The 13,443-nt window shown below is 30.0% G+C and overlaps 4 protein-coding genes across 4 annotated transcripts; 3 read left to right on the top strand and 1 right to left on the bottom strand.

Annotated features, from left to right (window-relative positions):
* Positions 1 to 127: 127 nt before the first annotated feature.
* Rpt5 (26S proteasome regulatory subunit Rpt5) lies at positions 128 to 2,223 on the top strand. Its single transcript, XM_015331771.2, has 3 exons — positions 128 to 295; positions 566 to 1,699; positions 1,786 to 2,223. The coding sequence occupies exons 1-3, from the start codon at positions 254 to 256 to the stop codon at positions 1,894 to 1,896; spliced, it is 1,287 nt and encodes a 428-aa protein (XP_015187257.1). The 5' UTR covers positions 128 to 253; the 3' UTR covers positions 1,897 to 2,223.
* A 112-nt stretch (positions 2,224 to 2,335) lies between these two features.
* Positions 2,336 to 3,760, bottom strand: tsu (40S ribosomal protein S12 homolog tsunagi). The gene is made up of 4 exons (XM_015326327.2): positions 3,398 to 3,760; positions 3,073 to 3,219; positions 2,735 to 2,996; positions 2,336 to 2,646 (listed from the first exon to the last, which is right to left on the bottom strand). The coding sequence occupies exons 1-4, from the start codon at positions 3,456 to 3,458 to the stop codon at positions 2,616 to 2,618; spliced, it is 501 nt and encodes a 166-aa protein (XP_015181813.1). The 5' UTR covers positions 3,459 to 3,760; the 3' UTR covers positions 2,336 to 2,615.
* Positions 3,761 to 4,207: 447 nt separating this feature from the next.
* LOC107071318 (uncharacterized) lies at positions 4,208 to 13,166 on the top strand. The gene is given in 5 exon segments (XM_089170460.1): positions 4,208 to 5,549; positions 11,158 to 11,317; positions 11,470 to 11,691; positions 11,785 to 12,057; positions 12,059 to 13,166. Coding segments are annotated over 4 exon segments (858 nt in total). The 5' UTR covers positions 4,208 to 5,549; positions 11,158 to 11,170; the 3' UTR covers positions 12,275 to 13,166.
* On the top strand, positions 5,570 to 11,162 carry LOC107071308 (uncharacterized). The gene is made up of 11 exons (XM_015330204.2): positions 5,570 to 5,763; positions 6,129 to 6,198; positions 6,280 to 6,559; positions 8,063 to 8,273; positions 8,360 to 8,592; positions 8,676 to 8,965; positions 9,047 to 9,823; positions 10,110 to 10,217; positions 10,328 to 10,429; positions 10,513 to 10,816; positions 10,924 to 11,162. The coding sequence occupies exons 1-11, from the start codon at positions 5,703 to 5,705 to the stop codon at positions 10,996 to 10,998; spliced, it is 2,511 nt and encodes an 836-aa protein (XP_015185690.2). The 5' UTR covers positions 5,570 to 5,702; the 3' UTR covers positions 10,999 to 11,162.
* Positions 13,167 to 13,443: the final 277 nt, after the last annotated feature.

Here is a 13,443-nt window from a genome sequence, read left to right as displayed (position 1 = left end):
TTTTATTTTTTTATAAGTCATTATTGACGAAATCTTTTTTACCGATAGAAGATAAGTAATTTTCGATTCTCAACGTATGGTGGCGTATTGTTTTTTAAAAATTCAACACATATTTCCATCTATTTTAAAAATAGTTTAGGGACATTATTAAAATCAACGAGCTAGGTTTTAAGCTGAAAATAAATATTTAAGTATTGTTCTACATAAACTTTTCTATATTATATACATTTGATAATACGCATATTAAGGTTAAATGGCTACTCTCGAAGATAAATCAATCTGGGAAGACGTAGAGGTATAAGAAATAAAATATTTGATCAAAGGTTATGAATGTGATTGACAATGACAAGCAAATCTAAACGAATAGAAAATATTGTCAATTGTGGAACATAATTTGTAATAGATAGAAAATCTGATAAATTGATTCTAACATACAAACTGTATAATTAATATATGTATCCAATATGCTAAATACTTTTGATAATCTATAAAATAATCTTCGTCTTAGTTTTTATCTAGCAACATATATTATCGTAATGTCTAATGTGTCATATTTAATTTTTAGGAAATTTTGGGTGAAGATGTACTTCGAATGTCTACTGACGAAATAGTATCGCGCACCAGGCTATTAGATAATGAAATAAAAATAATGAAAAGTGAAGTTATGCGAATTTCACATGAACTGCAAGCACAAAATGATAAGATCAAAGAAAACACAGAAAAGATCAAAGTTAACAAAACATTACCTTACTTAGTTTCTAATGTTATCGAATTACTGGATGTAGATCCACAGGACATGGGAGAAGAGGATGGTGCTGTTGTCGATTTAGATGCACAAAGAAAAGGCAAATGTGCTGTTATAAAAACATCAACTCGCCAAACATATTTCCTTCCAGTAATAGGCTTGGTAGATGCAGAATCTTTAAAACCTGGAGATTTAGTAGGAGTTAATAAAGATAGTTATCTTGTTCTTGAAACATTACCTGCTGAATATGATGCTCGAGTTAAAGCAATGGAAGTAGATGAAAGACCAACTGAACAATATTCTGACATTGGAGGGTTGGATAAACAAATTCAAGAATTGATAGAAGCTGTAGTTTTACCTATGACTCATAAAGAAAAGTTCGAAAATTTAGGAATACAACCCCCAAAAGGTGTACTCTTGTATGGCCCACCAGGAACAGGAAAAACTTTATTAGCCCGAGCTTGCGCAGCACAAACTAAATCAACGTTTTTAAAATTGGCTGGACCACAACTTGTGCAAATGTTTATTGGTGATGGTGCAAAATTGGTTAGAGATGCATTTTCTTTAGCTAAAGAAAAAGCACCTGCAATTATATTCATAGACGAATTAGATGCTATTGGTACTAAGAGATTTGATTCAGAAAAAGCTGGTGATAGGGAAGTGCAACGTACTATGTTAGAGCTTCTCAATCAATTAGACGGTTTCAGTTCAACAGCTGACATCAAAGTAATAGCTGCGACGAATAGAGTTGATATTTTAGATCCTGCACTGCTAAGATCAGGACGTTTGGATAGAAAAATCGAATTTCCTCATCCTAATGAAGAAGCCAGAGCACGAATTATGCAAATTCATTCACGTAAAATGAATATGTCACCAGATGTTAATTTTGAAGAATTGTCTAGATCAACTGATGATTTTAATGGAGCACAATGTAAAGCTGTGTGTGTTGAAGCAGTATGTAACATTTTTGTATCTCTTCATAATATATAATTTTATATTATATTATTTATTACAATTTAACGTTTTTTTCCTTTTTATAGGGCATGATTGCTTTAAGACGTAATGCAAATGCAGTTACTCATGAAGACTTGATGGAAGCTATCAATGAAGTTCAAGCAAAGAAGAAAGCAAATCTTAATTATTATGCTTAATCATATTTTATGTTCTTATTTGTGACGGTAATTGTAAGTGTATTATCAAAAAATGGAAAGAATGGTTTTTATTATTTATCTAATGATAAGATTGTTTATATTATAAAATAAATAATAAACTACATCTAAAAAAAAATTTTTAACTCAACCCACTGCCAATTACCGACACATTTATCACAATATACTTTATATAACAAATAAAAAAGAAAATAGTTAATCTTATGCTATTTTTAAATGGAAATGAAAATATGCTTGTGCAATAAGCAAATGCATTTAGTCTCCTGAAACTTGTACCTAACAAAAGAATTAATAAAAAACTAAATCTTATCTTCTGTAAGATTATATTAAAAATAATAAAAGAAAAGTATCATTTGCTTTTTCTCTACAAAATGAAATGTTATTGATATGATCATTTAAAGCGTATGAAATAAGAAAAAAGTGAGTTTTTAAAGTATTTTATTTTTATAATGAATATGACAAATCCAATAGATAAAATAAAATAGAGTAATATTATTGTAACACATTTCAAAAGTAAAAAAGAACATAGATTTTCTGACCAGAATTATTGTTCATCATCTTCTATTTTATTGTTATAACTCTTAAATGTATATATGTAATATTCATTAATTTTAAAAAGAAAAAGTGAAAAAACATTTTTTGTAAATATATAATCATATATATATATATATATATATATATTTATATCCTTGTGTTTATTTTCACCGTCTTCTATGACTTCTCTTTCTAATTCTGAAAGCAGACATAAGCAAATAAAATACAAGTAACACAAATGAAATATATATAATAATATAAATAAATATAAAAAGATATAACTTACTTTTTAGGTCCTTTGACAAAACACCAATCAACAGAAATTGCTTGACCCAAAATATCTGTACCATTTAATGCCTCTTTCGCAGCTTGCGCTTCTTTAAACGTTTCATATTCTACTAAAGCGTAACCCTTCAAAAAACCTGTTCTTCTATCTAAATTTAAATGCAAATTTTTTATTTGTCCGAATTCCGAAAATTTATCTTGTATATCGTCCTCTTGAGCTTCCTCGTGCACTGAATTAATAAACAAAATCCATCCTTCCACAGCTAGAAATTTAAATAAGTATTTTTAACATTGTATATATTCGAAATTTTTAATGTATTCATTAATAATTTTAATTACATCTTTGTGGACCAGGTTCATCATCATCTTCTTCTACAACGTGCATAGATTCATAATGCCCAACATCATCACGCGTTGACACCAATTCAGCACCATGTCCTCTACCTTTTCTTCTTTTTGCTTTTTCCTTTAATCGAGCTATTCCTTCTGTAATATAAATATTAATTATTGAGCAAGAAGTCTGATCAAAATAAAATCATTTTTCTCTACAAAATATACTTCAAACTAGAAACAATCAAATGTTTAATGGAAGTAAACATAGGTTAGGTGTATTGATGGCATCTTATTTTATAGTATATGACAAGTATATGACAATATAACTTACGATCGCCTTCATCATCAACCTCGAAATCTTCAGCATTATCGATGTCTAAAACATCTACCATTTTGAAGAATTATCGTAGTAATCACTTATTTTAATTCTATCCAACCCGAAATCACTAAACCGCCACTTTGTTTAGAGTAGATTTAACCAAGAGAAGTAATCACAAACTATATAAAATCATCAACTAAACTTCTTTTATTATCTGTTTGTAGGTGCGCTAGTGTCGTTTTTGTTGTATCATCTAAAATACACTCTGAATTCTTATACGCACGATCCTATGCGTCGATTTTTACAATATAGTTTTTAATAGTGTAATTATTTTTAATCATAACATAACAAATTGAGAGCTATATTATAGAACTTAATGAAATAACGTAGTTGTTTCAAACTTAACCGCTAGATGGTGCAATATCTCTTATCGATACTAGCTTCACTGACTAAAAATAATCGATACTTTTTTTCAAGATGGATTCTGCTCGAATTTAAATTAAATATTTGAATGATTTTATATTCTTTTAATATATTACACCGTAACATTTAATCTTATAACACCTTAAATATAAAATATAAAATCTTAATATATTTATCATTTTAGGTTTGTAATACATTTTTTATTCTCTATAATTTCTTACAATACTATACGAAATTTAACACATTTATTTCAAATCATATAAAATGTAGATGTAAAAGAACAAAATTTAAATTTTCGTGTATTTATGTACACAAAATTCAATATATATTTATTTTATTATTTTATTTTTATCCTTTATCACATTATAATAATATTTATTCTTCGTGAAATCTCATTTTGAATTCTATATTTTAGTTAATCAATTTAAGGCCGGCGATACATGTAAAAAAAAAAATTCAAAAATTTTTTTTTTCATAAATAGTTAGTTTACCATCTTAAAAATATGCCTGTAAATTTTTAGAATGAAATTCGCATTATTTATCGATTAAAAATTCATTTAAGTGCTCCGCCTCAACTCGTCGCTAGACGCGAACGCTAAACTTAGAACGCGTTTTTCTCGAAACGACTTTTTTCAAACTGTGGTGACAGATAACTCAAAAAGTTCTCAACCGATTCTTATGAAATTCAGCACACATTTTCTTTATAGTATGAGCTTCTAGTTGAACTTCAAAAATGCCACAAAAATTATCAAAAATTGCTATTTTTGACCCAAAAACCGTTAAAAAAAGGGTCAAAAATCAGACTTTTTGATCTGAGTCGTGCCAATTTACCATTTTTTGACTTTTTAGTTTTTCCTTAGTTCAACTAGAAGATACATGTTTTATGAACACGCTCCGACCATTTTTTTAAATTTTCGATTGCTGTAACTAAAACTAAAAATCACCAAGCTTGATGAGTTTCGCCGCGAGGGCCTCAGGAGATTGGTTACTACAGCGGCCATTTTGAAAAAAAAATTTTTTTTAAAATCGGATTCTTATATTTTAATATGTAATGAATAAACATGCTGAGTTTCAAAATGATTCATTTATTCCTTCCATTTTAAATAAGCCTCTGAAAAACGGTCAAAATTTAGGCGTTTACATGTATCGCCGGCCTTAATCGAATATATTCCTTGATACTTTTACCATTTTTTAAACAAATAAAGTATAATAAAATGTTTGAATAACAATCAATTTTATTAGAGAAAAAAGAAAGAAAAGGAATTAAAGGAACACAATTTGAAACTGTAAAAAAAGAAATTAAGATACGGAAATCGGTTAATCTTAATATTCGATCTTGAGGGTATTGAAGCTGTTGCATTCCTCTATAAATGCTAATCTTTGACCGTCAAATGTAACTGTAGAGGTCATTATCCGTTATCATATCCTGAGAATCAATATTATCGACCCTGAGAAGTGGTAACATGCCTGATATCACGCGGTTGGTTCCACTACAGTTCCTATGGAAACGGAGAACGATCGAATTTTACCTGTGTAAGTTCACCCGATAGTATGTGAGCACAAGGTATATATGAATTAATGGCAGGTAAACCCAGTTCAGTCTTACAGGTCTACCGCAGTCACAAATATTGACTCGACCTGGGATGAACTCGCGAGTTCGTCCTCGAAGTTCCCACCGGAAGTTACTCATCAGCTACCAAATAACATACTCTGCTTTTGTCTTCGTAGGAACATACTTTAGGTAGGATATATTTCCAACTATCCAAATCTCTTTAGAAGTTTGGATGTTATTAGGACATTTTTCATCATTTCTTGCTCCATTTATATCGTTATTTCACCAAAAACCCGTGCGTTTCTTCTTCGATGTCAATCGTGAAATCGATGTTACGCGTTGATGATGAACGCGAGGACGACTCTGGTAGAACAGAAGAGGATTCAGTGGGCGAAGGAGAGAGGTATGTCTATCCTTGACTACCAAAGAGGGAGATGATGATTATAATCGATTTTTTATTTTAATTATTAATGGCTTACAGTTTTATTTGACAATTACAGGAAGAGGGGGCGGGAGGTAGTTCCTGCTTTACGAATTTTTCTTTATAAGATTATTATCTGTGTATGTGGGACATGGTAATTTTCATTTTTTGAAAGAAAGATCGGAATACATTTATTCGTAAAATAGGGAACTATCTGTATTTAGTGCTCGGAAAACATTATTTTATGACGTAACACTTTGATAAGTTTTTTGAAATATTTTATCATTAATTAATGTGAACTTTATGCTTTCGTAACTTTCATTAATCTCTGTATTTACATATTGTAGAAGAAATGGCACATCTTGGTGGAAATTGGGGTACGCTAAAGCACAATGATACTATCCGCACGACTGTTCGGTAAATATTGAATAATAATGGATCGCGTATATCAATCAAATAATAAATGAAATAATTTATTAAATATCTATTAAAATACAGCACATATGCATCTGGCTCAAGATTGTCTTTAATTGACACTAAAGACAAACAGATATTATCGCAACCTTTCCGTGCAACTGCTCATTACGGAAGCAACGTGAGCTTAAAGACCTTATCAACGGATAATACTGGAAATGTTACAACAAATTTGAAGAATTTCGATTACTCTAATGGTAGTTTAATTAATCTTAATGACCACACAGAAATATCGCGTATTCGACGTAGAAGTCCGAGTTTGCCGCCAATTTATAATAAAGATCAGCAGCAATATCTATATCAGGTCAGTATTTTGATATTTTATTGATCTTAAACGCAGCGTTTAGATAGTTAATCATTTATGCAGGTACTGTCGATCAAACATAACGACCATTAAATTTGCACGAACGTATTACTGTGAAAATATCTTCTCATTTATTATTACTATTTCTAATCCGTTGAAGGTTGAATTCTGGTTAACTAACTATCGAACATCACGAAGCTTAAATTTAATATAGCATAGGAATTTGAAATTGAATAGCAATTTTATTGTTAGTTTTAGGAGGTATAAGTCTAGATAGAAACGAGCAAGTATGACTCAAATAAGTCGAAAGGTGAATATAGGATAACTTAGGTTTTCTAAAAGTTTATTTATATATAAATATTAGGTACAATAAGTAGAAACCCATAGACGTTGTTAAAATATTTATCGTAGAATTAACAATAAAAATACAGGCATGGAAAAAAAAGCTCAGACCTATTGGACTTTGTATACATTACCGGCAAGTACCCTCAAAAAACCCTTAAGTAACTAATTCACGAGAGATTATCGAATTGTTATTTAATGATAATGGGTATACAAGATCCCTTATTTAAATACTAAAGCAGTTACGCCCTAATTAAAAGTTCACAAAAATATTATAATAACTTATTAAAGTAGATATAACATAGAATCCAATTGTTAGAATATACAAGCCTTGTTAAAAGTCTCGTCTTTTCGATTGGAGTAACATTTAATATTTTAAGGGAATATGTGTGTGAACTGTTAACTCTAAGAGGAAACTATCCAGTCTATACACTTCCATGTAAAGTCGGAAAGCAAAATAACCAGAAGTATTACTTAAGAGACGAATTAGGTTTATAATCATTACATTATACTGGGTCAATAACCACGACACTCGATCGTTAAGTCTCTACAAAGAAAAAGTAGAAGTAAGACACTCTAGTAAATCGATCTTTATCGTATAATTAAGGTTCACTGACCTGAATAATGTCACGATATAATTTAAGTTTACTTCGTGCAAAGAACTTCCTCTTATTCCTAATCCCTTATTCCTTATTTTTTCTTCCATATGCTTACAATAAATTGAATAATTTATTGATATTATTTGAAAAAAAAGAATGTTTTTATATTTTTAAGTAGATTCAATGAATAATCTTAAATGTATTTTAATGCATTAAAATATTCAATTGTTATCGATGTAACAAATCGTGTATATCAATACAAATTGAAGAATCCTCGAAAAGTCGTGTGTTCCTGTCATATAGTGGTACGTTAACGTGTAGGTTTATTTGAATGGTATATAACAATATCCATAAAGAGCATGATGGACGAACCTGTCCGTCACGCAATATCCGTTTTTCTATTACACGCGATTGTGGTTATAATCTTGTATAATCGATACAAGAGAATTTATGTAAGATTATAAATCCTATGAAAATAAGTTTAAGTAAATCACGCGAAATAATAGATCATTTTTCATGTGTATAAAATATTAAGGTTACAATATTTGCGTTTGTTTTGTAGGAACAACGACGTGACTTCGAAGACGAAGGGTCGCGTTGCCAGCAGATTCATAAGCCACAAAAACAGCCGCATCAGCAGCATCGATCGAACGATCGTCACGAAAACCAGAACGAACCGTCACACCATTACGGCTCGTTAGGCGAAGAACGAGAGGGTGAAACTTCGGGTTACGCCAGCGATTCCATCGATGTACCCTTGCCCGAATCTCGGCGTAAGGAAGATTTATTTTTAATATCAACAACTTATTACTAATTATCTTTATTTATTTCAATATTAATATTATATTTATCTGTTAAGGACTCATACCGGGATGTAAGGGTTCTGAAACGGATACAATGGAAAGAACTTGGCAAAATCCTTATTACACAACACCAGACAGCTCGTTACCACCATCGAGAAGACTTTCGGATGGAAGAGCTGGAGAATTAATAAATAGACCCAGATGGGGTAGCGTTTGGGGACAGGAGAGTGTGAGAGGAGATCCACCACCGCCCCCATCTTGGCTTTCGAGATTAGGCCAATCGAGTCAAGTAATAAATATATGAATTTTCTCAACGACATGTTTTCTTCATTTTTCTTTTTATCGATACAATTATTTTTTGTTATTATATAGGTATTAGTAATTAATCACGATAGTGCAAGTAGTCCAGATAGTTCAACTACTGGATCAACCGGTTCTGATATTACCAAAACTTATCTTCGTGGACAAAATATACCAGTTGATGCAAACATTCTTCAAGAACGAGAAGTAAGAAGACAGAAAGCTCTTGAACTTCAAAATGCTATAAAGCAGCAACTTGAAGAAAAAGATAGACAAAGGAAAGAAGAAAAAGCGAGAAGGATAAGGGAAGAACAATTAGAAGAGGAAAGAATTAGGCGAGAAAGAGATAGAGAAAAAGAAAGGTATTATATTAAATATATTAATTATTATTATAATTATGTTTTCATTTTATTTTGATAAAATTATGTATTGTATTTCAAAAGATTCGAGGAAGAACAAAGGAAATTAAAAGAGAAAGAAGAAGCCAAAGTAAAGAAAGCTGAAGCGATGCGTGAAATTCTTCAAGCAGCGGAGAATTCAGCCAAAGAAGAAAAAAAGAATCGTCGGAAACGTATCGAAATAGAGCAATCGATGTTAAATTCTTCTACCGAAAGTTACGATTTAAAAATAAAACAATATCCATTAAAAAATTGCTCGGATAATAAATCTCAAGAGCATTTATATAATTGTTGCCATGAACCCCAAATCTCAAAAGATGCAAAAGAAATTATTGAGACTAAAATTGATCATGAAAAAGAAAAAATCATTCATTTGGAGAAATCGGAAGGTACGACAGAAGAAGTCAATTCTGTTCAAGTTCCAATTAGTAAGGATGTGGCAATTGTTTTAAGTGGAAGATTGGAGGATTCAGAATTACTTAAAAAAGCTAATTTACAATTAGTAAACTTGGTCGTGACTCCAAGCCCAAGAAAATCAGAAAACGAATCAAGTTTATCTTTGGGATTAGATGTTTTAATGAAGAATCTAGGAAGCCCTATTCTGGCTAAAAATTTATCGAAAATCTCATCGACAATTACTGAAAATCGCCTACTCACACCCAGCAAATACAGAGTGACCTCAGGTCGAGATTTTGGTACGCAGACCGATATTGAAAGTGATCTTCAGGATCTTCGCGAGAAGATTCAAGAATTCTCAACAAAGGATGGATCGATTAAGGAACGGAAGGACACAACCAATGCTAACAGAAGGGACGTAGAAAAGTGAGTCGATCCAAGTTCGACATCGCGAAATGCTTCAACAATAAATTCGTGGAAGCTATTCGTCTATAATGAATAATAACAAGGCGGTAACTACTATTCTTATTTTCTTTCAAGACGATCATTTTTTGTAAAATATTTTGCTGAACTTTTTTAATATTTTACGGAAGAAATGAAAGTGACCACCCATAACTCTTCTTTTTTTTTATTTTTCATACGCGTTATTACATACGTGTGCGAAACTCAATTTTAACAGAATATTAATTTACACTCATCTTGTTATGGAAAGGTCAACCAATCTATGTCAAGCAGAAGAACTTCCAGCTAAGTCATTTGCAAGGTCTAAATCTCAGCCTCGACAAAGTATTGAATCTAGACCACGTTGGAATGCCAACAGGTATAAGTCTAATAATTGGAGCATTTAATAATTCAATTAACATAATTTTCATATACCATCACAGAAAATCAATATAGATACAAATGTATGATCAACGTTCAAATTTATAGACCAGGTACACGGTATAGAACGCAAAGTGAGAAAGATCCGCATTATCAGAGACGATTGCGTTTGAGAAAGCATCAAGTTGAATCTAGCGATGAAGGGTCGAGGTATACAAATAACAATTCCTTTATTAATTCATAGATGATGTGTTTGTTTGTTTACATTTTTCTCTATTTAAATCTTTCTATAGATCACCGTCTCCCGATAGAAGAAAACCGATAAATACAAAATTAAAATTGCGAAATTCGATTAGAAGGAAACTAAAGGTTGATAGTTACGATGCTGATCTATCAATGGATAGTCTCAATTCTGTTGTACCATTGCGTATTGATCGAAATGGAAAAATTAATATTGAAAGTAACTCAAATAATAGAAATCATAAACGTTTACTCGATATTAATCATATGAATGAAATCGAAGGAAAGCCAGAAAATAAGCAGTCTAATATTTGGTGCGGACATGAGATTTTGGAAAAATTAAATTCTTTAAGAAATGTACATACGGTTTTACATATTAATTATATATAAAATATAATTCATTCGTGTTTTTTAAAAAACTGTTCAATATTTTTAAAACATTTAAAGATATATTATTTTTACAGGGTCTATTAATGAAACAAATAGAATGGGATCCCAATAGAAGTTTGGTATCACCAACTGCATCGGAAATTTTTTAATATAATCAAAATCATACGCATAATAAAATTTTCTTTTATTTTTCTTTCCATTTTTGTAGAGAGCGATTGTGTAGATTATAGAAAATATGAGAGAATGAGATGAGAAAAGAAAACAAAAATGAAAATATTAAGATACGAGGCTTCTTTCTCGCATTACAGATATTAAATTGTAATGGCGTTCGAGTTAGATGATCTTTTGAAGGACGATAAAAAAGATGCTAATTTAATACCAGATCTGAGTAAAGCAACGTGTAATTCTCAAGAGGAATTCAGACAATTATTAGAACATTGTCCAGAATTTAAAATCAAACCAGACAAGGTTTGTTTATAACGTTTTAAGTTAATCGTGACTATTTATCTATGAATCTTTTTATTTTTAGAAAAAATATATGCACCTGACAATTCCTAAAAATATTTATAACAATGTCTTTTCTTTTTCATTATTACTATGATTTTTATTGTCACACTAAGGTAAAAAGAGAAGATACCAAAGTACGCGATAAGGAATTTTCTTGGAAAACAACTAAAAAAGAATTAAAAGCTATAGAGAGAGAATGGGCATACGGAGATCCTATACCACCTGATATGAAAAATTTAAGTCTTCGAGAATTACAGCAAGTTGCAATAGATTGGAGAATGCTTACGCCGATCAGACCGAAACTTCGCCAAGATGAAGAGTTGTTTTCAAGATTGGTAATTTTTATATTTTAACAGCTATGGCACACTGTAATATAAATCCACAAAATCTTAATAGTTTATTAAACAAAGTATGTTTATTATCTGTAGGTAGAAATGGGCAAATTAGAAGCAAAAACCCGTATGAAAGAACGACGCTCTTTTGTAAGTCCAATAAGACGTAACAAAAATCGAGCAGGTGTTATTGAAAGTAGTGTTAAAATCTGCGGAGAGTGCGGCGAAGAATATTGTTTCGGTGAAAGTTGTGGCGATATTTTGTATGACTCGTACCTTCGAGTAACTGTTTTAACTCAACAATCTAAAACAAAAATCTCTGCCGATACCGAGGCTATTATCGCTAACATGAATCGCCCTAAAAAAGCAGAAGAAGAAGAAGAAGAAGAAACTTAAAGCGAAAAGTAAAACTCCCAGAAAAAGTACACATTTATTGATTCAACATGAAACGAGAAAATCGGCTAGTAAAAATCGGGAAAGTAATAAAAATAAGCGCGAAAGTGATATCGAAGAATCCACAAAACCCGTTAAACAATTTAAAAGAAAGTGCACTAAATATAGGAAAAAAGGTCAATTGAAAAAATAATGAAACGAATTATGGACACAAAAACAAATTTCCCATATTAAAATTCTTCCAAGTTTTATGAGATTTTCCTTGTCATATACTTTTTCTATAATTACGTTGAAATATTGACATAAACGTAATTAAATTATAAAAATGGACTTAATATCTTTAACAATAATAATTAAATATAGAAACTTTATAAAAATATACACTAATATAAATCGTACTTTTAGTAAGGATTATAAGCGATCATTATATAACGTTTATGAGCCTTGTATCTATATACATTTTCACATTTAATGCTATAAATGTGCTACTATTATATTCAATATATGTATAATAACTTTTATATATAATTACTTTAACATTTTGTTTAAACATTAATAATTAAAAAAATTAAACTTCTAGGTATTTAGTATAAGGTTCGTATTGAGAGTAGTTTTAATGATCTTAGAATTTTCATTCATACACCAGTAACATATCTGTTTAAAAACAAAAATATATGAATTATAAATTATAAATATATTGAAAATTATTATATATATACTTTGTCAGTACATAAACAAATATATAAATGCGCACAATATCGCACAATTATACTACATACAGACATAATAAAAAACCAATTATATATGCTGGAAAAATATAATTTTTATTCATTTATTTGTATCTTCCTCTTTGTTCTAATTCACATTAGCTCATATTTCTTGCACGCTTTACCGAAGTATCACAACCAAAACCACAATCACGTTAGAGAAACTTTCTGCTGCCAAAATGAAGGGCATTCAATAAGATTCCCTTTTTATTATCATAGAAATACAAGTTTATCTTCAAATGTTAATAATACCTTTATCATATAGTTATATATTTTTTTCTTTAAAAGAGATAGAGTAAACTAATATTTTTTTTTTTTTCAAATCATAAATAAAATACAGAATCAGGGAGCAGAATATCTCTCTTGAATTATAATTTTCCATAGATTTCTTATAATAAAATTTCATTGTTACTTATTATTTCATTTGATTAATCTTAATACTAACTCAGAAACTAATGATTATTCATCTAACAATAAGATCTAAGTAAAACACACGCACTTTACATGACATATTTATATATATATATAAACGCTATAATAATAATAAAAATAGCTGTAACTATTATTATTGTAACATCTATTATGTTGTCAATAA

This window comes from Polistes dominula, unplaced genomic scaffold (genome assembly GCF_049000335.1).
Source record: "Polistes dominula isolate Pdom_NZ unplaced genomic scaffold, Pdom_raw_medaka contig_15, whole genome shotgun sequence".
Taxonomy (NCBI): Eukaryota; Metazoa; Arthropoda; class Insecta; order Hymenoptera; family Vespidae; genus Polistes; species Polistes dominula.
The sequence above is the reverse complement of the archived record's forward strand: the minus strand, read 5'-3'. Positions and strand labels throughout refer to the sequence as shown.